This window comes from Pan paniscus, chromosome 2, assembly GCF_029289425.2.
Source record: "Pan paniscus chromosome 2, NHGRI_mPanPan1-v2.0_pri, whole genome shotgun sequence".
Lineage (NCBI taxonomy): Eukaryota > Metazoa > Chordata > Mammalia > Primates > Hominidae > Pan > Pan paniscus.
Genome location: NC_085926.1, coordinates 27,247,546 through 27,274,554, shown reverse-complemented (window position 1 = coordinate 27,274,554; position 27,009 = coordinate 27,247,546). Strand labels below are relative to the sequence as shown.

The 27,009-nt window shown below is 39.6% G+C and overlaps 1 protein-coding gene across 20 annotated transcripts in view; it reads left to right on the top strand.

Moving 5' to 3' along the window:
* Nucleotides 1-27,009, top strand: part of NEK10 (NIMA related kinase 10) — a 257,967-nt gene that overhangs the window by 41,715 nt on the left and 189,243 nt on the right. For 16 of the 20 annotated variants that reach the window (XM_055109578.3, XM_055109577.3, XM_055109574.3 and 13 more), the window contains 8 exons: nucleotides 4,624-4,708; nucleotides 12,538-12,579; nucleotides 14,713-14,791; nucleotides 15,879-15,946; nucleotides 17,899-17,978; nucleotides 18,959-19,045; nucleotides 21,927-22,151; nucleotides 25,062-25,201. In XM_055109578.3, the coding sequence (XP_054965553.1) occupies nucleotides 4,624-4,708; nucleotides 12,538-12,579; nucleotides 14,713-14,791; nucleotides 15,879-15,946; nucleotides 17,899-17,978; nucleotides 18,959-19,045; nucleotides 21,927-22,151; nucleotides 25,062-25,201 (806 nt within the window). The remainder of the gene's footprint in view (nucleotides 1-4,623; nucleotides 4,709-12,537; nucleotides 12,580-14,712; nucleotides 14,792-15,878; nucleotides 15,947-17,898; nucleotides 17,979-18,958; nucleotides 19,046-21,926; nucleotides 22,152-25,061; nucleotides 25,202-27,009) is intronic. The other 4 variants (XM_055109580.3, XM_055109579.3, XM_055109575.3 and 1 more) reach the window with 1 other exon arrangement.

Sequence of the window (27,009 nt, the reverse complement as noted above, 5' to 3'; positions counted from 1 at the left end):
AGCACTTCATCCCATGTGCCCCGTCCTTGCAGTGGGTTAAGGGCTGAGAGCCAAGGAAGGAACAACTGCTCTTTCAGAGGTCAGCGCAAAGAGATGAGAAGCCAGAGGACTCAGACACCAGGAATTCTATTTACATTTACAGCAGCAGAGGCCACGTAGAAATATTAATAGCTTTGGGCTTCAGTTCCTAAATTGCAAAACAAAACAAAACAAAAATTCCATTTGGTTGGAACAGAAATTTCAACTCTGAGATTTTTCTGGAACTCTTCATTTATATACACTTCTTTATTAGTTAAAAAAAACTATTCTGGAATTTTTGTTCTTTTCTTTTTCCTGGGAGGTGGGAAGGAAACAAACTTTTTATATTTATATTAATATGAAAAATCACTGGAAAAGTCATGAAATTTCCTCATGATGATTGTATATGGCTAACAGTAAAAAATACCAACTGTACACATATTTGTAGCGTGAATCATCTCTTAAAATGCCCCATGGCTTTTCCTTTAAATAATGAAAAGTAATTAGCATTCAACATCACTAGGTTGCTAGCAGCTGTTGCAACCTGATCATTATTTCTGTTAGATCTTTGGGATGTAGTATCTTTGCCCTATAATTCAGGCTACATGCTGCCTTTAGCTAACCCAGCACCTGAAAGAGAAACTTGTCATGTGCCCTCTTCCTAATTATAAAGATTAAAGATATCCTCTCTGTATTAGGAGCTTTAGAATAACCATATTTTTAATAAGTGCCCCCATAGATGATCATTTTGAATTCAAAATGTATTTCAAATTTGGTTTATTTTTCCCAATGCAGGGTATGTCTGATCTGAAGTCAGGATGAACCCATAATACATCTTGGATGTGGCCTTGGATAATTCTGCCTGGCTGGCAGTTTTGGGATTGGTTGAATCCTGACTCTATTTTCAGAGGAAACTGGGCTTTGTCCCCTTGGCAAAAAGGGGTCACTGACAGGGTGCTTGGGCCAGAGGAGGGGCCAAGGTGTTGATAGCAACTGTGGTGGGCAGCATAGCTGCCAAGAGTCTTGGTGATGGGAGGAAGAGTAATCCTCAGCCAGTGATATTCTTTGGACATCTTACTCAACATCTCTCCACAGAGCCAGGCCTTGTTGGGGGACTGTAATCTATAATGAGCACTCAGGAGTATAAGGCTTTGGGAAGAGCTTACCTATCAACCTCCTTCCCATGAAGTCAGTCTTTGTAGATGGAAGGAATGGTGAGTGGCTTGGGGTGGAGTGTGAGTGGGGTGGGGTGGGGAGTAGCACCTCTAGTGGCAGTCACTACAAATGTTCATCCTAACTTTGAGGAAGATGGTTCTCATTCACTCAGGTTTGAGACATGCTGGTTTGGGGGCAGAGTTGAATTTCTCAGGATCATAGAGGAGACAGAGATGAACTGTACCCAGAGGCAGAGGATCAGTGTGGGACAGGCCAGGCAATGAGTGGCTTGGTTCCACAACTCAAGTAATTGCTGTGTTTGACAAGGGGGCAGATCTTTATTCTTGCTGGATACATCATCAGCTCAGCTGTGGAGGTGGGAGATGTGGGAGAAATTATATGGATTCTAGTCTAGAATAGCTTCCATTATCTCCCTCGCTTTTTCTTGGCTGAGTATGAAATAGAAGATGCTTTGTGTTTTAGGCTTTTGTTAACGTGTGCACCAAGCACCACTATGGAACTAGCTTGAAGGGCAGTGTGAGCAAGTGTCACCTGGCCAGGACCACCTTCTGTTTCCAAGTTCCAGTGCATGGCAGCACTCAGCCTCTCTTTCTCACCTCAGGAGTTCAGTCTGTGCTGTGTTGGCCACTTCTGCACAACATACACTGTGGTTAGAACAACTGCAGGTGACTGGCCTCATATCATGGAGAACATCTTTCAAATTCTTTATGAGGTTCCGGTGTTGAAAAGCCACAAAAGGCTTTCATGGGAAGCACCTTAGGCACTGGACCTTGGCCCAGCCATGTAATGAGAAGGTCAGCATGACTGGGAGGGAATGAACAACGGGCAATGGAAAGACATGAGGCCAGAGGTGTAATGGGGAGGCCAGGCCCTGGAGGGCCTATGAGTCATGGTATGGACTTTGGTTTTTATTCTGAACGAGATGGGGTCTGTTGGAGGATTTGGGCTGAGGAGTGACGTGAATGGACTTGTGTTTGTAAAGAATCATCTTGGCAGATGTGAGAGAGTAAAGGAAGGGGCAAAGCTGGAAGCAAAGATGCCAGATAGGAGGCTTTCGCAATGGCTCAAGCAAAAGATGGTGGTGGCTTGATCCTGGGTGGTGGTGGAGGAAATAGTGAGAAGTGGATAGGTTGTGGAGGCAGATATTTTAAAGGTAGAGCAGACAGGATTTGCTGAGGAATTGGCAAAGAATGTGAGGGAAATAGAGGAGGCAAGAAAAACACCAAGGGTTTCTGTCTGGTTACCTAGATGACTGGAAGGATCAGGCTTGAGGGGGAGTTCATGAAGTCAATTTCAGACATGCTGACTATCAAACTGAGATTCAGGAAGCCATGGGTTCTAGTTTCAGTCTGGGCTCTGTTGCTCCAACTCTTTGGGTAGAAGTATCCTCAACAACTGATGTGAAATGCACCTTGCATTGTGCACGTTCTATGGCCTATGAAGCAACATTAGGAGCTGACTGAAAAGCTTTAACATTTTGACTGCATTTACTACTAGCTATAACTGGATGTGGGACAGCTGAGCGACAAAATAGAAATTGTTCACAGTGGCCCAGCAGGGTCAGGAAGGGATGTGGGTGTCACCAAAGAGCATAGACTATCCCTACCCTGACTTCCTACTTCTAAGCTAACCTCACCTTCTGAGCTCATAGAGGCATGACAGTGGAGGGATTCTGTCTTGACTGATATGCTCCCTTAGGTTTAAATCTAAGTGAGAGGTGCCTAAAATGTGCCTACCTTTACCACACTGGTTTAAATCAGAGAATTGGTCATCCATATGTATTTGAGTAGCTGCTGGGTGCAAGGCCTTGTGACCACCTCTGAATTTGATTAGTGTCTGGCTTCTTTCAAAAACATTGCAAAATTGCAATTGTCCTTATTTTAAAGACCTTTGAAGGATGCAACTAAATCATTCTTTGCTAAAGAAACATACTTTTTGAAAGCCTCTCAAAAGGTAGTTGAGTGAATACTTGTAGCATTTGATGACATTGAAGTGATACTTTTAAGTTAAATAGTTCTTTAGAAATCTGATGATGGTATTTTGGATATTGGCTATATTCAATATTTGAAGTAAAAATCCAGGTTTTTTTTTTCCCCTCTGAACAGACCTGTGGCAAATACACCTTCAGTTTCTGTCATAATATGACTTCTCCAGTGACTGTGACTTTGATTTCAAAGGGTTCTGCTGAATCTCACTATAGAACTGTAGGGTAGTATTGGTGCTTTGCCCAGAATCCTCCCGTTCTCACCCTTTTGGTTTTGGCACCTTCCTGTCCAACAACACTTGCACCAACCACCCTCAGGTTCCTTGAGTCTACCTTGCCTGCAGGCACAGAGAACCAGTGGGAGTGTCTGGGAATGCTCCATCAGTCCCTCCTGCAGCTCTTAGCGAATGGCAACAGCTTCAGTAGTGTAGAAAAGCCCAGTGCCCTTGCCTCAGTATGGGACAACTCTGAGCAGTAACTTACATTCCAGAGCCCCACTGTTCGGATTGAGGGGAGATTTTGGCTGATGTGATACCCTTGCTTGGATTTCTCCTCTTCCCTTTCCTGTTTCTCCCACTCTCTTACAGGCCTCTCCTGAGAGCATGTTTTCAATCATTAATTTGCACACACTAATCTTCATTTCAGGGTCTGCTTCTGGGGAAACTAATCTAAAACATTACTTTATCCCTGTGTTTCCCAAACTGAGCACCAAACTGCCTCAGGGCTGCAGAGAACTCCCAGGGGACACTGTGAGGTATTTTCAATTTTCTAAAAAACAAAACCAAAAACACCCTCAGTGCTACTCAACATCCATCAGATACAGCATGAACAACTGAAGGCAGTTTGTGATTTCAATGTTAGGTCATCCTGCCTTCCTTTAGCTGATGGCATATCTTTCAGAAGCTGAGTTTTCAGTGGTTGCTATCATAAAAAAACAAGTACTCTATGAAAGGGGGAAGAGAAAACAAAGATGGTGAAGTCCAAACTGATTCCCAGGCTTGAGAAGTTGTTTTGTTTCCACTAATGCACACACCCCCATTAATAAGTGTGGTTATGAAAATAATCTTTTGATGTAATGTATTATTTTTTCAAGTGGATACCAATTTGTTATGGCGTAAATTCTTACCAAGTTGGACCTACCTAAATTTTGGAACATTTAGCTCTTTCGTTTGATCTTAGGGTACTATGAAATATTACTGAGTCAGAAAGGGTGGTGGCATGAACTAAATAAGTTTGGGGGGGGCCTCTCCTCCACACTGATAAAGATAGTTTAAATGTGTTTTGAATTAAAATGAGTCAAGTGTTCAAGTACCAAATAACAGTCCCCAGTGCAAATTAACTAAGTGCTTAGTGTGTTCTTTATACTCCTTCATAGCCTTGCATTTTTATGAATTGCCACACTGGGATTTTAAACGTGAACATGTTCTCTTGTTTTCTTCTTTCAGAGAGTGGGTTAATCGAGCCCCATCTATTCATTTTCTGAGAGTGTTAATCTGTCTGAGGCTACTAATGAGGGATCCATGTTATCAGGTTGGTTGGAAAAATACAATTTTTTTTTTTACTTGTTATAAAGTTGTAATAAAAGACTGGTGGGCTTTTCTTTGAAGTAGTCCATGTTTACTTTTTGTTTTCTCTCTCACATCTCAATAGCTTCCATATATGGGGAATGTCTCATCTACTATTTAAAAAGATTTGAGAGGAGCGCTTTAATGGGGACCAAAAATTTGTGTATTTCTGTTGTATTACTTATGGGATTAAGTGGATTGAACTTTTTGGTCTATGTTTTCTTTGCTATTTGGCATTTTAAACTATTTACCATTCAAGGAGATATACACTTGGCCACATCTTCAAACATGTTCAAGGCCAAGCAGCTCCCTAGGTCAAAGTCAGCAGTGATGAGTGATGGCCTGCTCATGTGGCTGAGAGGCAGCCAATGGAGCTTTACTAGCTGCTCCAGGGTCAATCCCTTCCCAACCTCTAGAGTCAAATTTGAGCTAGAGGTGAGCAAGGAGCCTCCTGCTTGTCCCAAAGGAGGGCACTGAGGTCAAGAATCTTTTCCTGGCTGGGCATGGTGGCTCACGCCTATAATCCTAGTACTCTCCACCTCCCAGGTTTAAGCAATTCTCCCTCCTTAGCCTCCTGAGTAGCTGGGACTACAGGCACGCGCCGCCATGTCCGGCTAATATTTTTGCATTTATAGTAGAGATGGGGTTTCACCATGTTGGCCAGGCTGGTCTCAAACCCCTGACCTCAGGTGATCTGCCTGCCTCTACCTCCCAAAGTGCTGGGATTACAGGCATGAACCACCATGCCTGGCCTCTGTTTTTAGTGCCTCTCAAACTTTAATGTGCATGGGAATCACCTGGACATCTTGTACATGCAGAATCTGACTCAGTATGTATAAACAAGATTCTTCATTTCTAACAAGTTTCCCAGGGATGCTATTGCTAGTAGTTCATGGCCCATACTTTGAGTAGCAAAGACATAGTGCTTTAGCTGTGAGGCTCTAAAGAAAAGCTTACTTAACACTTTTTTTCTTTTAACTGAAAAAGTGTCTCCTTTTATGCCCTGCCCTCGTAAGCTACTAGGAAGCTCACACCTTCAATTTTGAACTCGATTTTATTGATGAATTGTTATTTGAGTCAGAATATGTTTCCTTTAAGTGCCAAGTTTGGAAAAGTAACCATCCTCTGTTTTACAGGGAAGCCCAAGGCCATCCCAGTGGGAGCTATCTTATTTTCTCTTTGTTGTTTGAAATATTTGGGTTATCCTGCAACTCTACTTCCCTCGTATTTCAGAAGTAACCATCTTTTCCATATTTGGCATTTGAGAAAGTATTTTGGTACCAACCAGCCACAGAGCCTGCTCTGATTGGACTCTTCTGGGACTCATGGGCACTACACATCCTTCCATTAGAAGAATCGTCCTCTTCCTCATACTGTATTCTAAACTGGCCTCGTGCTATTGTAATTTAGCTAACCACAGCCCTTTGGATATGTGAGCCAGGGCATACTTGAAATGGCTTTCTGTCCTTGTTGCTCACAGTTTTCTGGGTAGGTAAGCATCCTTATTTTCCTGTGACCAACCATACAGAACTGTGTGTTCCATGCATTTCTGAGCTGCTTGTCGCAATTCTGTTTGGGTCATGTATAAATGAGCATGGGCCATAAGTTTCCTTTTGCCTGGATCAGTCTTATTATGTGCTTACTGTTCCCACTTAATTATTCATAGTGCCATCTTTTATTCTCCAATGTGTCTCAGTTTAGATGAAAACATTATATGTGTAATATTAATAAAGTTTTCCAGGAGGAAGGTCCGGTTAATCTGACTTGAACTAGCAAATATTTGTCCTAGAGATGTTCTGTTTGTTCAGAAAATCTGTTGATAAGAGTGTCTTACTCTGCTGATCTCCCATCTGAAGTTCTGTCTTTTTAAATCTCATTCTGGGTGGATTGAACAGGGTTGATTGTACTGCCCTCTGAAGGAAAAAACTCGGAGACGACTTTATGAGATTTTGTGACCAAGACACATATTAAACGAATATTGTCCTGCTGGCCAGCCTTTCCATAGAAGGGAATTATCTCCGAGTCTGTCCTCCCTGGCACTCTTTCCACACAGAAGACCACGTGCTCAGGCAGTTGTTTAACATCTTGAGGTGCCAAGAATTGTTGGCTGAAGTCACAAAGCTATGCTGGGGTTTACTGCAACTTGCGACTTACGCCAGTGGCTCTCAGCATGCCTTTTTCATGGGTATCTGTTCCTTTTCTCTCTTGTTCAGTCAGTACTGCAGGGTCCATAGCGGCTCTTCCAAGCCATCTTCACTTTTCTCAGCCAAACCCTCGCCTGCCCCCATTATTCTCATCAAATTATATCATCCTCTGTTTTAGAGGAAAGCCCAAGGCCATCCCAGTGGGAGCTATCTTATTTTCTCTTTTTGTTTGAAATATTTGGGTTATCCCGCAACTCTACTTCCCTCATATTTCAGAAGTAATATTCCTCTTCCTGGCCAAGGCTTCCCCTTCTACCTGCTCTCTATTTTTCCTTATCATAAAAATGTCCTTCTCTTGACCCAGCTATTCCTTCAAGTTCTCCTCCTACTTTCATACTATATTTCTTGAAAGGTCAGGCTATGTCTCCTGAATCCAGTTCCTTTCCACCAGGACTGATGTATTGCATAACTTGCACATTGAATTCTATGTACAAGGTTCTCTCTGGAAGCCATTTAAATAGACCACACTGGGCCATGCTGCAGTCCTCATTCTTCGACTCAGAGGTTGCAAACTGGTGGCTTGTAGACTGGATCTTCCCTGCTAGTACAGTTTCCATTATATGTTTAGTGAATGTTCCAGCCAGGAAAGACTGGAAGGAATGACAGAGAAGCCATTTTGAAGATATAATTGTTTAGAGTTTTTCAGAATTAAAGGAAGACACGTATTGAGATTTCAGTTACAGCTCGAGTCCCAAGCAGGATAAAGATAAATGTTCACCTGGATTCATTATAGTGAAGCCATAGCACATTGCTTATCAAAGATAAAGAGAAAACCTTAAAAGATCCTGAATTGTAATTATGTTAGAAACAATAATAAAAAATAGTGCGATTGAGTAGACTTCTCTCAGCCCTTACATTCCCCAACCTGTTTTTAGCAGGAGACACACTGTACCATGTTTTCTCTTTGCCTGTACTGATCCTGAGAACCTCTAGCATTTATTCAGCATTTTTTGGGTATTATTTACACGTTCCTATTCTTAACCTTGTCTTCCTAAATAACCTTCCCCAAAGTTTTTTTTTTTCTTTATTGTCTTCTCCCATATCTTCCAAGCTCTTGGCTTCAACTATCTTTTTGTTGTTGCTGTTTGTTCACAAGTTCATATCTACAGCCTCAAACTTTCCCCTTTCAGTCCCAAGTTTCCAGAGACATGTTAGACAACCACCTTGATGACACAGTAGCATAATGGTTCTCAAAGTGTGGGCCCGTGTACTGTTTACGGGTCTCTGAAACCCTTTCAGGGATTCCACAAGATCAAAGCTATCTTCAACACGATGCTGAATTATTCTCAATGATGTTATTTGTCTTGTCACTCTCTTACATGTGTGCTGTGGGATTTTCCCTAAGCTACACAACATCTCATGACATCATGGCCCTGGCAGCTGATGGAACATGTGTACTTGTGTATTCTTATGTTTTAAAAATTTCTCACTTTTAATTTCTAATGCAATAAATATAAACAGATACATTCTAACCCATGTAAACAAAGCTCTTTGAGGTTCTCAGTAATGTTTAAGAGTGTAAAGGGGTTTGAGACCAAAACTTTGCGAACAGCAATTGTAGCATATTATACTCAATAACTTTATAATGGAGCTCTTCAATTCTTCCCCTCATCCTTGAACTTTTGGAATCAATTCCTGATTCTTTTAATGGCACCATATTTTGTCAGACTTACGGTAGAAAACTTTAGAAGTATCTCTTGTATTTCCTTTTTTCTCATCCTCCTACAAATCGAGTATACCAAGCCTTTTAGAAGAGTGGTTACTGTTCCAAACCTAGAAAGATAGGTAAAGGCCAGTCCACAGAGGGGCATTAAAATCATAACCAAAGAATAAACTTCGGCTGGGCGCGGTGGCTCACGCCTGTACTCCCAGCACTTTGGGAGGCCGAGGTGGGTGGATCACGAGGTCAGGAGATCGAGACCATCCTGGCTAACACGGTGAAACCCCGTCTCTACTAAAAAATAGAAAAAATTAGCCGGGCGTGGTGGCGGGCGCCTGTAGTCCCAGCCACTGGGGAGGCTGAGGCAGAAGAATGGCGTGAACCCGGGAGGCGGAGCTTGCAGTGAGCCAAGATCGCGCCACTGCACTCCAGCCTGGGCAACAGAGGGAGACTCTGTCTCAAAATAAATAAATAAATAAATAATAAATAAATAAATAAATAAACTTTATGGAGCCACTGATGATTTTTGAACAGAGGAGTAAATGGTCATGTCAGTGATTCAGTGTTAAAAGTTATGCAGTGTGTTCAGCATTCATTGATTTAGTTGCCACGTAAGCTTAGGATGAGAGCCCTAAATGGAAATGACAGTTTTGGCTGTAATAAAAATATATTGGCAAAATGTGCTCCATTTTTAAAAACATACTTTTTACCAGTATTATATTATTGAGTCTATTTTTTTTAAAAAAGGAACAATTCAGGGGGTAAGCTTAGGAAGGACATTGTTCACAGTTTACAGATTGAACTAAAGTTCAGATTACCCAGGGAACTTTCTCCAAGTCATTAGACTCAGAAATATAGAAACCAGTTTTATGGCCCTCTGGCTTGTGACAAGGGAAAGATGCTGAGGGCTAAAAGGGCACACAGGGCGCATTGCTGTAATCTAAGCTTGCAGTCATATTTGCTTTTCAGGTCAGTAACTAGAAGTGTTAAGCCCATGTGTATACATACCTTGTAGTCATGGTTTTCTTTAGTTTACACTCTCGGGTTAGTACAGTCCTGTTGGTATAAGGAAAGGAAATGCAAGGAAGACCAGGGTCTGTGAGCAATCTCCTGGCCTTGCTCCACTTTCCATGGGAGCATGGAGGGAAAATATTCATTTCATAAATGAAGGTTAAATTCTTGAGTACATAACATAATGACAAAATTCTCTAAGAGGGAGTAAGCGTCTTTCTCATTCTTCTACTCTATAGCAGCACTTCTCAAACTTTATTCCACAGGAGTAATACGTGTCCTGGGAAACGAAGTGTGCTTTGGTTAGGGATGTTTAGAAAAAGCTGCACACTAATTCTTCTTTTAGAGACTTATAGTGCACAGCAGCGCCAAAGAGTCCTGAGATAGAGAATTTGTTAAATCTGTTTTACCTTACATTTCCCAAGCTGATTGGACAATAAAACTCCCTCTTTCTGTCTCTCTCTCTTTTCTTTTTTTTTTTTGGTAGAATGCCTAATTCCATCCACTGCACAAAATAAAATGACTGTTTCCAGGACATGGTTTAGGAAACATTGAGTTAGTCCCATATCATCAAAATTATTGAATAAATTTATTGTCATGGCAAACATTTAAAAATAACATTACCATGACCATTTAAACATTATTCTCTTCCTTGGTGTCTTCCCACTCCCAAGCTTCAGATGAATCTCCTTCATGTGAATAACTCCCAGATTTTAGTCTTTTGCCCTCACCTCATTTTCTGTGGCCTGTTGTATTTTTTTCACCTGGGCCTGCGGCACTGCAGTATGTCCAAAATAGAGTCCTCTGCTCTATCTCAGCCTATTCCTTTCTCTCTCCCTGTGTTAGTTAATTATGACATTGTGCCCAGCCACTCCCACTTAAATAGACTGATGTCTTTGACTTTGCTTCTTTTCTTCCAATCTTTCTTCATGTTCCGTTGATCATATCGCTTCAAATACTACCCCTTTCTTTCCATTCTTACTCCTGCTGTCACTGACCCCCACCTGAGCTCCCAGTTGATACGCTCCCCATCTCTAGTTCATTTTATGACTAGAAGGAAGTCCCCACAGCTAATTCTGGCCAGTCCCTTGCTCACACGTTTTCATTGGGTATCATGGTCTGCATGAAAACGTTCAAATTCAGGCTCACATCTAAGTCCTCCCACAGTGTGAATCCACCCTAATTTTCTAACATTTTTTCCCAGTAATGCCCTCCATGGAGTTACGGAACTGCTTCTCTTGGAATTACAGCATGTCTTGATGTTTTGTCTGCACAATTTCTATTCACCTTTGAGCCTCCTATTCTCTTTGCTGGAATCTCCTTTATTTTCACCTCTTCCCGATCTTTACTTGGCAAATCCATCCATCCTTCCAGTCCCCATTTAGAGACCACCACCCACATGAGGTGTCTCTTAGTCCTCTCAGCAGGAATGAGGTGTCTCTATTCTGGCCCCTCATAACACTGCATGTATAATTTACTTTTAACACTTATCTCATTCTGTCTTAAGTTCTAGTTGTTTGTATACCCACCTTATGCTTGCTTACAGCTCAGCAAAGCGCACTCCTGCCATCTACATATGTGTGTCTCCAGAGCCTAACTCAAGGATTTTACATAGGTGGAATGGAAAAAATGTTTGTTGAATAAATATAACTGGTTTTAAATGTTATTTTAATTTTTATGTGTACAAAACCTCCTACCATAAATAGAGATCATATGTACAATATTCTCGTGCTCTTTAATTATAGCTCTTCTAGAGTGAATAGCATTGATGAGGCTTCAAATTAGTAGGTAGTCATAGAACTATTTTTAATTGAGTTCTAAATGTTCTTTTAAAATTTAATTTAGATGTAAGTGTGTTCAGTATTTCCAAGTTCACTTTATACAGAGTATGGAAACCTTGACCCAGGAGGCCTTGAGAGAAAAAGGCCCCTGTGCCTTTTCCCAGTCTGCCCACTCACTGGCTTCATGGCAGAACTAGACTGTTCTCTCCCACGCTCATGTACTCGTCCCTGTGCACTTCCCAGAATTGAAATTATGGCTCTTGTTTATGTTTCAAATAACTTCCTTGTGGGCATGTTAAGTAAGGAGAGAGATGTCAATACAGATGTAATTAAGCAGGTTAAAGCCACCTGAGAATATTTGTCTATAGATAAATGACAATGTGGCTAACCTAAGAGCACTTACTATTAGTAGATCTCTAGGCTGGTCCATTTCACAATTTAAAGTCCTGTATCAGGAGACATTGTCAAAAATTATCTTTACATTTATTTAGAGCATGGGTCTAATAAGATCATTCATCTAATAATTTTGAGAAACTCTTTCTGTCCTAGAGCAATGCTTCCCAAACTGTACTGTACGTGCGTATGACCTGGAGATCTTGTTGAAATGGAGTGTGATTGAGTAGGTCTGGGGTGGGTGCAGGATTCTGCATTTCTGTTCAGCTCCCAGGTAATGCGGGTGCTGCTGGTTCATGGACACTAGGCAGAGATCTAGCGGAGGGTTCTTGGAGTTTGGTGATGAACTCATCCAGGTTCGTCAGTTATGCAAAATGGTTTTCTTTCTGTGTCTTGGTTTTCCTCATCTGTAACATGAGAATATTGAATGAAATGGTGTCTAATGGCTCTTCTCAACTCGAACATTTTATGATGACACAGGAGGAGGTAAGAAGAATGAAGGGGCAGGCTGCGCTTCTGAGCACAGATTTATTCTCTTGATCTCAACCCAACTTTCATATTTATTAATAGTTTATTTTAAAGGTAGTATGAATGACATACTGTAAGTTTTCCATATTTATATTAGAATGTAGACCTTCGCAAAATAATTATAAATATGACAACTTAGTAAAGAAATTGCATGTAAAATATACTTCCCCCTCCATCCTCATCATTTACATGTGTTTTGTTGCTTTTATTTTATTAGGAAATACTCCATAGCTTGGGTGGGATTGAAAACCTAGCTCAGGTAAGATTCCTTTTGTGGTGGCTGGTCTTGCCTTTTCATTTTGTGCCTGCTCTGAGCAAGAATTAAAAGGGTATGTGACAGAAGGTGGCTTTCCTATGTTATGCTGTCTGCCCCAGAGAGGGACAGACAGCGTTAAGTGTGAGTGTGAGGCATGATACTCACAGAGCAGGGAGGAACCCACCACATTTTGTTCTGGCTAATTGGGCTCACTTTACTCAGCCTGATGAAATGAGAAAGTGCTATAAAAGGTCACATGTCTTTAGCTAGTAATAATAAGAAATAGGCAGCCAGGTGCAGTGGCTCACACCTGTAATCCTAGCACTTTGGGAAGCTCAGGTGGGTGGATCACCTGAGGTCAGGAGTTTGAGACCAGCCTGGCCAACATGGTGAAACCCCGTCTCTACTAAAAATACAAAAATTAGCCAGGCATGGTGCCAGGTGCCTATAATCCCAGCTACTCGGGAGGCTGAGGCAGAGAATTGCTTGAACCTGGGGGGCGGAGGTTGCAGTGAGCTAAAGTTGCACCACTGCACTCCAGCCTGGGCAACAGAGCGAAACTCCACCTCACAACAACAAAAGGGGCGATGGCTGGAAGGCTCAAGCCCTTAGCATTGTATATACCATACGGTGGGAGGAAAAGAAATATGTATATATATATGTATATATATTTGAGACGGTGCCTTACTATGTTGCCTAGGCTGGTCTCAAAATGCTGGGCCCAAGCAATCCTCCTGCTTCAGCCTCCTGAGTAGCTGGGATTACAGGTGTGTGCCACTGGGCCTGGCAAGATAATAAACTGATTATGAAGATGTTCAAAACATTTTCAAACAAGAAAATGATTACTGTGCTCACTAAAATACTAATAAATAGATGACAAAGAAAGGAATGATCTTGACCTTATTTATTTTTCTGCTTTGCTAACTACTGAGTGAGGGTAAGCAAGTGAATATATATACTGAGCAACTCAGAGGCTTGCATTTATTAATACAATAAAACAAAATGTCTTTTTCTTTCTTTTTCTTTTTTTTTTTTTTTGAGATAGGGTCTCACTCTGTCACCCAGGCTAAAGTGCAGTTGTGTGATGTCAGCTCACTGCAACCTCTGCCTCCCAAGTTCAAGTGATTCTTGTGCCTCAGCCTCCCAAGTAGCTGGGATTACAGGCATGCGCCACCATGCCCGGATCATTTTTTTTTTTTTTTTTTTTGTATTTTTAGTAGAGACAGGGTTACACCATGTTGGCCAGGCTGGAATAAAACAAAATTTCTGATCACACTTTTGAGGTGGAACAGGCTAGTCTCCTAAAACCTGTATAATGTTTACAGAAAGAATGATTTTCATAATAAACATGTGGCCCTGCAAACTCATTCTGAATAATTAATGGAAGATTAAGTTGGTGGCAATTTAACATTAAATCTACTTTATTTTATTATATTCTTAGAAAATTGATTCATGTTTATTTTTTGTTTTCAAGAACCTTTTAAATTGACTAGAGGTGTACCTCATTTAATAACTTAATATTTCATAAGATTATGTTACAAAGCATCTTCTTATCCATTTTAACTTCCATTATAATATTAGAAATTACCTGTTTCCCTGAGCCTGTTTCTTATTATAATCATTATCCACAGTGAGAATTATCAGACTACTCAGTACGCATTTTATTCTGATTATTGCTAACTGCATGTATGCTGGTTAGACATATATTCAGAGCTTATAAAATATAACGTCAGTAAAATATATACAATGTATTATAAAAAATTCTCCTTAAAAGATACATTGAAGAATAAACATTCTATATATTATGTATTATGTATCTTATATGTATCTTGTATTTGGATACTAAATTACACAACAAACTTACTTAGTTAAGAGTCATTTTGAGACTTTCGAGAGTTTATAGAGTCTTGAGATGGTCTTTCCCTCAACTTCGTAGCACGCAAGAGAAGCCAAAGAATCTAGAAACCCAGTCACCTTTTGCACTTGAGCGATAACTGTTCCAGGAGCATGAGAGTATTATTTGATGAATCTGTTGTGCCACCTACAGTTTATTTTAAGAACTGCAGCATCTTGTTCCTTGCTTCCTTGTGTGCTTTTGGTGTCCTGACTGGCTTGTTGGTTTGGTCCTTCATGCAGTATATGGAGATTGTAGCCAATGAGTACCTCGGCTATGGAGAAGAGCAGCACACTGTGGACAAGCTGGTCAACATGACATGTAAGTGTTATTGCAGGGACACAGCCATTTTTGTGGACTTGCTAGAAAAAGCAGTATGGTGTTTGCAGCAGGAAACAAGGATACTTTAAATATTTATTAATGTTCGCACACACAGCTCAGGTGTTGAGCATCCAGGCCAATTGTTATATTCAGTGGCAACATACAGCCAGAAGAAAGATGTTTAGATTACAACCTTTACCTTGAAAAGCACAATTTATTTAATGCAAGAGAGGCTTCCATAAAAGCAAATTTTGGTAAAATCTATTTTTGCGTCTTTTTATTTCTGTTAAAATGTCAGAGACTATCCAGTTTTTTTTTCTATAAAGTTGGGTTAATCATGATTACCTACCTCATAGAATCTGAAACATCCAGAGCATGAAAAAGAAAAATAACAACAAACCTTATCTGATGCTGCGAATGTGAAAACATTGGACTGTGAGTGTGAGGTATTCCTTAGTCACTCAATCTTCTCCCGTTGGAGGCTCTTCCCAGCCCTGCTGTCCTGCACTCCAGCTTTGATGAGTCACAGACGTCCTGCCGTGTGGGATGCCCGTCCGTTTTCTTTGTGTGACTGGACTGGCTCTTCATATCTGCTTGTGGAGCAGCACAGTGATTCTCAGATCCAGGGAGAGAAGAGTTTATGGCAAGCCCTGGGCACTAGGAAGTCTCATTTGAGGATGACTATTTTCCTCAGCTGAGGAAACGTGCAGGTTCCTCTCATTTGCTGGCCTTCCCTCTCTTCTTTATAAGTTGAAATCTTCACAGAGAGGATCTTTGAAGAATAGTCCTCACTTTGAACTGGTAATGATGTTAAGGAACTTCAAGTGGAAAGAGAGGTTTGCCTTTTTTGGTATTTTTGTATTTCATTATTACAATAATATTAGAAAATAAATACCAGTGGAGCTTGAGGAGTAATTCTTGGGGTAAAAAAGTAGCCACGCTGCTCCTGCATCTGTTGTTCCTTTCGTGCTGTCTTGTTCCCTTTGCCCTTTCTCTGCCTGCCCATATGCACTGCAGATCTGTGCTCCTGGAAGTACTCCCCCTTTAATCTCTGGATGCCTCTTTGCGCTCTTTCTTTCCTTTATAGATATTTTTCAAAAACTTGCTGCAGTCAAAGATCAAAGAGAATGGGTCACCACAAGCGGAGCCCACAAGGTGAGTGGCCCCTGAAAGAGTTAATGCTTCAGCTCCCTATGGCAATAGTTCACATTAGGGAAGTTCAGAGCCTTTGCGGTTAAGTCATGTGTAATTAGAATCCACAAACCTACCAGCCTGGCCTGAGATTGTGGATCTTTGTCAACCCTTTTATATTCTTTACCAGCATTACAAGTTAATAGAGATATAATAAATACAAGTTTTCTGGAACTCTTTTCTTTTTTTTCCTATGCCATTTAATACCAACTAGGTTTATTACTTAAATATTATTTGAAAAGCCCCAGCTATGTATAAACTCACCCTAGGTGTGCATTTATAAATAAGTCAACAGAAATAAACAAAATGTACATATGTATACATATAAATTCCATATGGCACGTGGGGCTATATTAGTTTGAACCATATATGATTGCCATTGTAGGTCAAAACAGACTATATTTATAGCAAAACTGTTTAGACTGTAGCCATGTGGAGCCAAGTTTCAGAAACCTGTTGAGTTTCATATCCCGGGAAGCCACTTTCTAGTGTATATGGGAGCAAGATTGCCTAAAATGTGTTAACACATGCTGCTCATGGTCTAGAGGATGATTCTAGGTGATACACAGGTCAACGTTTTTTGTTTCAGTAGCCAGCTATTTCACAGGTATTATTGCTTACAATTGGAAAAATTTTTTTTGAGTTAACATTAAAGGTGTTAATTGAATATGGCAAAAATTGTGAAAATGATATGTAATGGATTGAAGTTTGGGAAACATTAGAAGACAGAGAAGAAAGAGAGAAGAAAAAGAGGAAAGGATCAGACAAATAAAGATAATGATAACTTCATTAAGATAAAATGAAATCATAAAGGCAAAAAATCCATGTACTGGAAACATAAAAATTACCTTAGCCATTGTTGCGCAGGTTGCAGCTCTGACCTGAGACATTTTGGGAGGCACTTTTCAGGGGCACTCCGCTTTCTGAAAATGTAGAGAATTTTCGAATTTTCCAAATAAGAAAATTTGCCTTAACGAGAATTCAGGGAAAGCCACTGACAAGCTACAGACTTCCAGCTAAGTCATGTTAGTTAGGATGATGCTTGGGAGCATCAGTGATGCACTTTCAACATCAATTAGAAATCTGGGAGGCAAATGGAATGCTCGATAGTATTCATATCTTGTTTAGTTTGGCAAAAGAATGAAAGTTTCAATATTTTGTTGAAAAATCGTTTAATAATTTGGAAAGTGCCTAGCACAATGCCTGGCTCAAAGTGAGTTCTCAATGGATGATCACTACCACTATTGTAATTTATGTCATTAATATTCCTGGTTCTTCCCAGCGTGGGATCAGAAGGGGCAGAGAATACTTGGGCACATGGAAATAGAAGGATGTATGAGAACCAGGCTGGTCATGTAGCTTGATGCCTTTTCTTCCTGTCCTGGGCAAGGAATGGCTACAAGAGGTTACTCTCAAGAGTTCCAAAGTAAGGAGAGATGGACTCCTGCCATCTGTAAAGAACTGGATATTTTGAATGTTTAATAAAACTCTTTTTAAGATAAACTTTTATATTGACTGCAAAAAATAAAAAGGAAGCTGCATAAGGCTTGATAGGGCATAATATTTTTTCACTATTCTATGGGTAAAGCCATAATAAAATAAACAACTTGATTATATTGACAAAAAGTGTTTATAAAGATATATTTAATGCCATGAAAAAATTTCAGTAGATAACATTAAGAAAAAAACATAAGAGAGAGCAGCTTTAACATTATATATAGTTTGTGCTTAATTGTATATGCACATACATTATAAACTACTAAGCAAAAAAAAAAAACAGTTAAGCCTATATGATCTTAAGAGGGAAGCATTTTGTCATTCAAGCAGCTGGTAATGGAAAATAAATTAATGTTAATGTTGAAAAAAGAAGCTTGTAGTACTTATATAATTAAACTTTATTTTACTTCATTTTTCAGACATTAGTAAATTTACTTGGTGCCCGAGATACTAATGTTCTATTGGGTTCCCTTCTGGCTCTGGCTAGTTTAGCAGAAAGGTAAGCAGTGTATTCTAATATACTTTCCAGTTCTGCTACTATAGCAATTTAGGTGGTAAGGATGCAAAATAATCAGTTACTTTGTCAACTACTTAATACAATTTCTTGATAAATAAGTGTGAAATAACATGTTGAAGAGAATCCTGGATAGAAGGCATTATTTAAAAATTTAAACTGGAAAGGCAAATTGCAGTTTAAAATTTTCTTTTTATTTCCTGACTGGAAATATTTAGTCTTTTCATCTAACCCTCAGTTACTTCTAATTTCAAAATTACCATAATATTTCTTTGGCAGTTGAATCTTTCTGACCATCTTAATTCATTCTTACCTGTGAATTTTAACATACAGAACATTTTCAAACATTTGTGGGCTTTGAAAAATTTTCAAGAAGATCTTTCCTCTTATAAATGTCATGATTATTTTAAATGTTTTTATGACAATAAGTGGACCATTGCTTTTCTGTGAATAACATATGATTCCTTTTGTTTTTTGATCTCTTCTCCCAAGATAATATTGGAGCTAGGATATTAAATAAATAAATTTATATGGTTAGGCTTTGTGTCCCCACCCAAATCTCATCTTGAATTGTAATCCCTATAATCCCCATAATTCCCTCATGTCAAGGGAGAGACCAGGTGCAGGTCATTGAATCATGGGGCCATTTCCTCCATGCTGTTCTCATGATAGTGAGTGAGTTCTCATGAGATCTGATGGTTTTATAAGGGGCTCTTCCCCCTTGGCTCGGCACTTATCCTTCCTGCTGCCTTGTGAAGAAGGTGCCTTGCTTCTCCTTTATCTTCCACCATGACTGTAAGTTTCCTGAGGCCTCCCTAGCCATGCTGAACTGTGAGTCAAGTAAACCTCTTTCCTTTATAAATCACCCAGTCTCGGACAGTTCTTTATACCAGTTTGAAAAAGGACTAATACATGGATCTAGCAAAATATGCTTTTAGTAATTGCTAATATTTTTCAATTTATAGTCAAGAATGTAGGGAGAAGATAAGTGAACTCAACATTGTAGAAAATCTGTTGATGATTTTACATGAATATGACTTGCTTTCTAAAAGGTAGGATTGCTAACAGTAGAAAAAGACAATGCAGTGCCTTTATTTGACAGATACACTTGTTATTATTTTTATTACGTCATGTTATTTACATTGTAACTGAATATGATGAGTCAGCTTGGCATTTATTTTCTGTTTAAGTTTATATAAAGAAAATAGAGCAAAGAAGTATATCCATTTATGTTTAGTCCTGCATTACTTCTAGATCTGGGCATAGAAGCTGATGAAATAAATTTTTGTGATATCATTTTTAATGTTTTGTTTATTGAATTTATTTATATCTTGCCTTTTTAGGGAAAGAAACTCTGAGGTGGCTCTAGTTTTAGTAATTTCAAATTGTATATTACAATAAGTGATTAGGTTGCTAAAATCCATTTGCATGAAGGCAAGTAAAATAAGATAGCAACTGACTTGTTTTGTGATCATCTGCTATGATAACTCAAAATCTAGAGTAAAATGGATTCCTTTTTACTTGAACTGCATATTGTTCTAATAACTATCCAGATAGTTATTAGATTGTACTTAAATAGAGTTGCAATCTATATCATTTGATATTTAGTTGAGTAATTTTCTAAAGAGGCAAAATAGATAAAAAGAAATCTCCAGCAATGGAGCCCTGACACTTAACTCATAGTAAATCCTTTTGGATTCTTCTTCAAAACTCTCATAAAAGAGCATTAAATATAGATAATACTTATAGACTTGGTTATCTGAACAAACAAGATTCCAAGCTTGGTACCGGGTGTTGAAAACCAAAGATGAATAAGTTATAAATATGTAGTGTAGAAGAGGGTCAAACAGTGCTATAACTGATACAGTAGACAGATGCACAGGGTACTCTGGGAACATGGAGCAGACACTTCCCAATTAGAATGTGGAGTCACGCAAAGTTTCCTGGAGGAAAGAGAAGATATCTAGGCAGAGAGAGAGAGACAACATAAAAACAGTATGTGCTTGGACATGGAGGCATGAAATTGGGTGTGTTAGAGGAATGTGATGGTTGGGCACAGCAGGAGCATAAGAACAAAAGTGCCAGAGAACTAGAACAGATAGTTAATGATAAATTTAAAATGTAGCTAACTTTGATCAGTGTTTTCTATATGCCAAGACCTGCTCTAAGCACTTTGCTTATTAACTCATGTGATCTGCACATTAACCCTATTTTTCCCGTATTTTATAGATAAGGCAACAAGACACCTTTATCCAGGTCATGATGGTCTCTGATAAATAACGATGTGAATTTTATCATGAACATTATGGGGACTCATGGGAACATTTTAAGCATGATCAAATTTGTTTTTTGAAAGATCACTTTGATAGCAGTGTATGTGGGAGTGAGGTGGGGGTGTTTGTTTATATCCACACATTGAGATCCACTTACAACAAAGAGAGGATGGGAAAGTTCGTGAAGGTAAAGAATACTATTTATCAAGGAACATTTATTATTAATGTCAGAGCACAAAATTTGGGAGGGAGAGGAGCCATAGGTAATCAGCTCAGGGGAAAGGAATGAGAAAGCCGTATGAGAATGAGAATATTGGAGAGGTAGATGAAAGAGGGATTTATATCTTGAGCATGACAAAGGATTACAAGGATGGGAGGAGCAGTGGGGTTACCTAGCTGCCTGGTGTTCAAAAGAATCCCAACGGTTGCCCAGGAAATAGAAAACACTAAGAGCTCTTGATTGACAGTGGAGGAGTGTGAAAAGAGGAGTATGTGTCTTGATGACTCCCAGTCTTGTGGCTTGGAAGACTGAAAATATTGTGGTGCCATGAGTCAAGATCGGGGATATAAGGTGAAGAATAGACCTGGGGAGGAGGCTAATGACTTTGAGTTTAGGGGTAGTATGGAGAGTACTTGTGGAATATCCATGTGGCTAAAACTTTTGGAAGTTAGGAGCAATGCCTGGGCTGAGATCATGATGACAGGATTGAAAGAGTGTTTGAAATCATGGGAATGGATGACACCATCCAGGAGGGGAGTGTTTAGAGTATGAAACTGGAGGACTAAGGATGATTCTATAAAACATTTATCATCATAATATTTCATGGCACAGCTGAACCTTGTGTCTTTACCATCAATTTAATGCACTTTGCACTGAGTATATAGTAACTGAGTGCTTTGCCCTTAACTTACCTGCATTGTAGTGTTTTTGACATTTTCTAAGAATGTCTTATTTTGCAATTACATAGTAAGTTTCTGAAGACTAGAATAAGGCTTTTATTATTATTATTATTATTTTTTAGTCTTTAGCACAATGCAGATGTCATTGTTTGTCCTTGATACCTATTTGCTGGTCAGTAGGTTTGTTTTTTGTTTTTGTTTTTGTTTTTAAACAGAGTCTCGCTCTGTCACCCAGGCTGGAGTGCAGTGGCAAGTGACCTCGGCTCACTGCAACCTCTGCCTCCTGGGTTCAAGGAATTCTTCTGCCTCAGCCTCCCAAGTGGCTGGGATTACAGGCACACACCACCACGCCCTGCCAATGCTGGTCAGTAGGTTTTTAATCAGACCAATGATGATGCAACGAGCCTATAATTTAGAACAGTGGTCTGCAAACTATGACCTACAGTCTAAGTATTCCACTGCTTATTTTTGTAAATAAAGATTTATTTTAACATAGGGATGCGAATTTATTTTTGTATGTTGTCTATGGCTGCTTTCATGCTATCTCAGCATAGCTGAGTAGTTGTGACACAGATTGTACAGTTAGTAAAGCTAAAAGTGTTTGGCTTTGATCGGGCTCCTTACAGAAAATGGCACGTTGACCCATGACTTACAAAATGTTAGGGTTATATTTCATGCACTGATGATAGCTTTAGTCTTAATGTAAAGTAATCAACTCATGATGCTGTGATTCTCACCCCACCCTCTGTACCCCTTTCAGACTAACAGCGGAGTTGCTGCGCCTACTTTGTGCAGAGCCCCAGGTGAAAGAGCAGGTGAAGCTCTATGAGGGGATACCTGTCCTCCTCAGTCTGCTCCACTCTGACCACTTGAAGCTCCTCTGGAGCATTGTCTGGATTCTGGTACAGGTTTGTGAGGACCCTGAGACCAGCGTGGAAATTCGCATTTGGGGAGGCATCAAACAGCTTCTTCATATTTTACGAGGGTGAGTAAAAGTGGGCTTTGGCCTACTTTGCCCTGTTTGTTGAAGTCTGGGGACTCTGTGACAAGATGGCAGATTGGTGTGTGTCACCTCGTTCCCTCCTGTTTTGGGATTTCTTTGGTAATTCATGCTTTCCAAAGTCATCTAGACTTGTCACAAGCATGTTCTAAATCAATGTCAGGGGCATTCATCTTTTAAATTCCTTGGGGACCCAGATATATTTATCTTTGCATCACCAGCCTCCAGTACAGTGCTGGGAATGTAGAAGGCCATCAATCTGCAAATATAATGAAGGCTGAATGGAAATCCAGTAACCTAAAAAAAACCTTTGTCTTGCCGCCTTTTCCTTGAATTAGTATATGCATTTTGTCATTCCAAGTATAATGATTACTAATATTTTCCTAAAATGTTTGTGTGTGCACATATGTTATTATCTATAAAGAGAAAACAAAGCCTATATGAAAGGAGCAGGCGTACAATCCTTGTTTTTGAAAGATGATATCATTAATCAAGTGGTTGCCATGTTACTAACTCTAGTCCAGTTCTCTACTTTTCTCTCTAATCTTCATTACGGTCCTCTAAGGTGGGCATTATCTCTCTTTTAAAAGTAGAATTCCAGTGACATTCTAAGTCAGGAGCATGGAGAATGGATAGTTTAGTTCCCAATTGAAATTCTCTAGAAGTACGTTGCAAACTAACTTCTGTATTTTCTGAATTAAATAGATTGAAGTATTTAATAATAATATCTTGTGGTACCATCCATGGGAAGATTCTATTACCTAATATTGTTATAAAGTATAATTCAGTTCTATGGGTGCTGAACCAAAGTTAAAAATGAGTATGCCTCCTTGAACTGGATCGTCTTTATGATCTGCAGTACATAAATAAAGCTCATTCTAATAAAAGCAGAGGGACTTATCAATTTTCATATAACTAGATATTATCAAATCAATGTTGTTATGACTTTGTATTTGTTATGCTTCCAGCGATATTGCAGAACTGTGTGTTACCAACTTCATTTTCTCTTAAGGAACATTCAGAAGCATAAGAATAGACTGTAGAGACATGAACAGTAGCTTTGTTAACAATATCTGTCATTACCTAAACAAAGGAAAAATTTATAGACTGTTGACAACCTACTTGCTTCATGAATGTGACATAAAAATATCAATTACTTTATAGTATAAATTATAAGTCATTCATTAGTGCTGTGACATAATAAGCCAGCCCCTTGGTCAAAATAATTACAATTGCCAAAGGTTTTTTATTTAGGTTTGTAGGATGACGATGGTAATGATGATCATGGTGGTGGTTATTCTTTATTATTGGACAATCATACCTATTGTAATAGGTATGGGTTGCCCTCTTGGAGAACAGCTATTTTCATAAGGATAAAATGAAATTCTGTAATAGTTAAGCAGAATTTCGAAGACAAAACCTGCCTTTTTCTCATATAGAATTGAATCTAGCTTTCTTCTTTTGCTGAAGTCATAACTATCCTTGGTAAAAAAGAGGTCTTTCACATCTAAAGTATCATTTTCCAGTCCATTTTGATGGTGCAATGTTAGCAAACTTTTCCCCAGGACAATGACATATTTTAACTCTTATTCTGTGTTAAATATGTACTGGTGCTTTGGGAGAACTTATTACCCCAGCTGGATAAACAGTTTCTTTTCAGAGCTTGTGCCTGACCCTGGGCTGACTGCAGCTGGCATTAGGGGTAGACGTTTCCAGGCTGTCTTGTGGCTGGAGTATGAAGAACACTGTTTTCAGGGCAGTTTCTGGGACACTTTCTCATGCCTGTTCACCTGCCATCCCAAACTCAAAGGCAGCTCCCAAAGGGCTCTCTTGATCAGGTGAAGAGATCCCTACAATTTGAGTTTTAAGAGAATCATGTTGACAGATAAGATCACCACCTGTGACTGTCCCTAGGCCTAGCTCCATTACCTTCCCCATGCTCATTGCAGGGAGGACACTAGTGGACCCAGATGACATGAGAGGGAAGTCAAGGAAACTCCATCCATGTTACATTTAGGCACAGAGAAATCCAGGTAGAGTTGCTGCTATAAAAATAAATACATGGAAAAAAATGGTAACTATGTAAAACAAAAGGGAACAAAGCAGGCGAAAGACAGATGAAGAACTATTATGGAAGAAAGTGTACTGAGTAAACAGAAAAGCCAATGCTTTATTTCATCAAAGACATTAAGCAGAGCATGAATTTATGAAATGAGATTAAAGATGAAACAAATTTTTGGACACAAAAACGGGAGAAGACTGCAGAGCTAGGAAAGAAAACAAGGACTGAATAACACCTACAGAACCGATAAATTGCTAGATCACCAGAAAAAAATAGAAATAGTAAAATGTAGGGTAATCTTGAAAAAAATTACATATAATGCAGAAGAAAAAGACCAATGAATAAAAGAAATTAGAAAATGAAAGATATGCCCAATAGAAGAAGACAGGTTTTCAACATGTGGATAATTGAGATCCCTGAAGTACAGAGTAAAATGAAAAGGGCCAAACATTTCCAAGATATGATAGGAGAGAACTTTCTTAAAATAAAGGAAGATTGAAAGTTCATGGAAAAAGAAAACTGAGAATAATCAAGACTGAGATGTATTCAGGTGAATCAACTCCAGGAAAATAGAAAATTCAAAAACAAAGGTGGCCATGTAGAGCAGTGGGGAGAGGACACTTTTCAATAAATAGTGAGAAATCAGTAACCATAAAAAATTGGTTCTTACCACACACCATACACAAAAATCAATTCCAGGTGGATTGGAAAGTGAAACAATAATGATGCCTTCATGACCTGAGGGAGGCAAAGATTTCTTAAATGTGACACAGAAAGGACTGACGGTGAAGGGAAATTGATAAATGGTCTATGCATTAACTTTTCTTTTTCAGAGACAGAAATTTTGTTTCTGATCACTCCTCCATTGGAAGCCTGTCCAGTGCAAATGCTGCAGGCCGAATCCAGCAGCTTCATTTATCAGAAGACTTGAGCCCTAGGGAAATACAAGAAAATACTTTCTCACTTCAAGCAGGTATTTATGTTTTATTATTTGATATGCTATAATTTATTGTGTTGTATTATTATTCACTATCATAGATTAGTGTAGTAGTGTTAAGTAGGCAAAATTTAGAAGTTTACAAAAATGTAAAGTGAAATCCACATGGATGCCAGAAACTTCTTGGTCCCAGTGTTGGACTTGCAGATGAATGATACAACAAATGTTTCTTTGTCTTCTGTGTTCTGAACCTAGCAAGAGATAAACACAGAAGTCAGAGATAAGGAGACAAAACATTAGCTTTATTATGAGGGAAGCTGGATTAGGGGATGCAGCTTGATCTGTGGCCAGAATCATGCTTTCTAGAATTTTCTAGATCCCAGGGCACCCTACATAAGGGGGAATCTACAGTGCACACACTTGTCTCACCAGGTGCAAGAGAGTACCTTTCCCATGCTTCTTGAGCTCCAAAGAGAAGACTGAAAGATGCTGCCCTGTCTAGGATTTTCACATGCAAGCAGGAGCAGCAATGCATCAATGCTTTTTGGCAGGGCCACCTTCAGCAGTCATGCAGTTTGTGCCCTGCCTGGGGGCACCTGGCCTTTGGGACAACTGGAGCTACAGTGCAGTCTGAGTGCTATTGGCCAATTTGGGTGCCCTAGAGCAGCCCACAGAAAGGGAGCAGAGAGGTGTGGTATGGGCCAGCAGGAGAGAGGGGGACTCTGAGGGGAAAGAGCAGACTGCAGGAGAGGGAATGAGGGAGTGGGGAAGTGGGAGAGGGCAGGCTTTCCTTGCTGTCTACTATTTTCTCCTGAAGAATACAGAAGATATTTCTTCATAGATGGTGTGAAAACAAGGACATAGGAGCTCCTCCTTAAAGTGCCATTTCTGCTTACTCTGAAAGGCCCCTGTCTCAGTACAAGGTCTTGTGCTGGGGGTTTACTGTTTGAAGACTCCCCAGAAGTCTAATCCAGTGGAATCTCAGAGCTCTGAGTGTTTCTAGCAATCATTCAAAGAGTGGATGAGATTGACGGTGGTAGAATTCAGAAGAACAGTTACTTAGATGTGGAATTATAGGAGAGTGAGTGCCTGAGAAGGGGCACAAGGAGCCTTTGAGAACTGGAAATATAGCCTACACATTCCTCTGGGTGGAGGATGGTTACAGGGCACATAGATATGTAGTATCTCATTGAGCCTTACACTTAAGATGTGTTTATGTTACATAGCTTATTCTATACCCGTATTACTCCATTTTCACGCTGCTGCTAAAGACATACCCAAGACAGGGCAATTTACAAAAGAAAGAGGTTTAATGGACTTACAGTTCCACATGGTTGGGGAAGCCTCACAATCATGGTGGAAGGCAAGGAGAAGCAAGTCACATCTTACATGGATGATGGCAGGCAAGAGAGGGCTTGTGCAGGGAAACTCCACGCACTTTCAATGGTTTTACAAAAAAAAATTTTAAAAACAATCAGATCTCAAGTGAGACTCATTCACTATCATGAGAACAGCACAGGAAAGACCCACCCCCATAATTCAATCACCTCTCACTGGGTTCCTCCCATGACACATGAAAATTGTGGGAGTTACAATTCAAGATTGAGATTTGGGTGGGGACACAGTCAAACCATATCATTTTGCTCCGGGCCCCTCCCAAATCGTATGTCCTCACATTTCAAAACCAGTCATGCCTTCCCAACAGTCCCCCAAAGTCTTAACTCATTTCAGCATTAACTCAGAAGTCCACAGTCCAACATCTCATCTGAGACAAGGCAAGTCCCTTTTGCCTGTGAGCCTGTAAAATCAAAAGCAAGTCAGTTACTTCCTAGATACAATGGGGT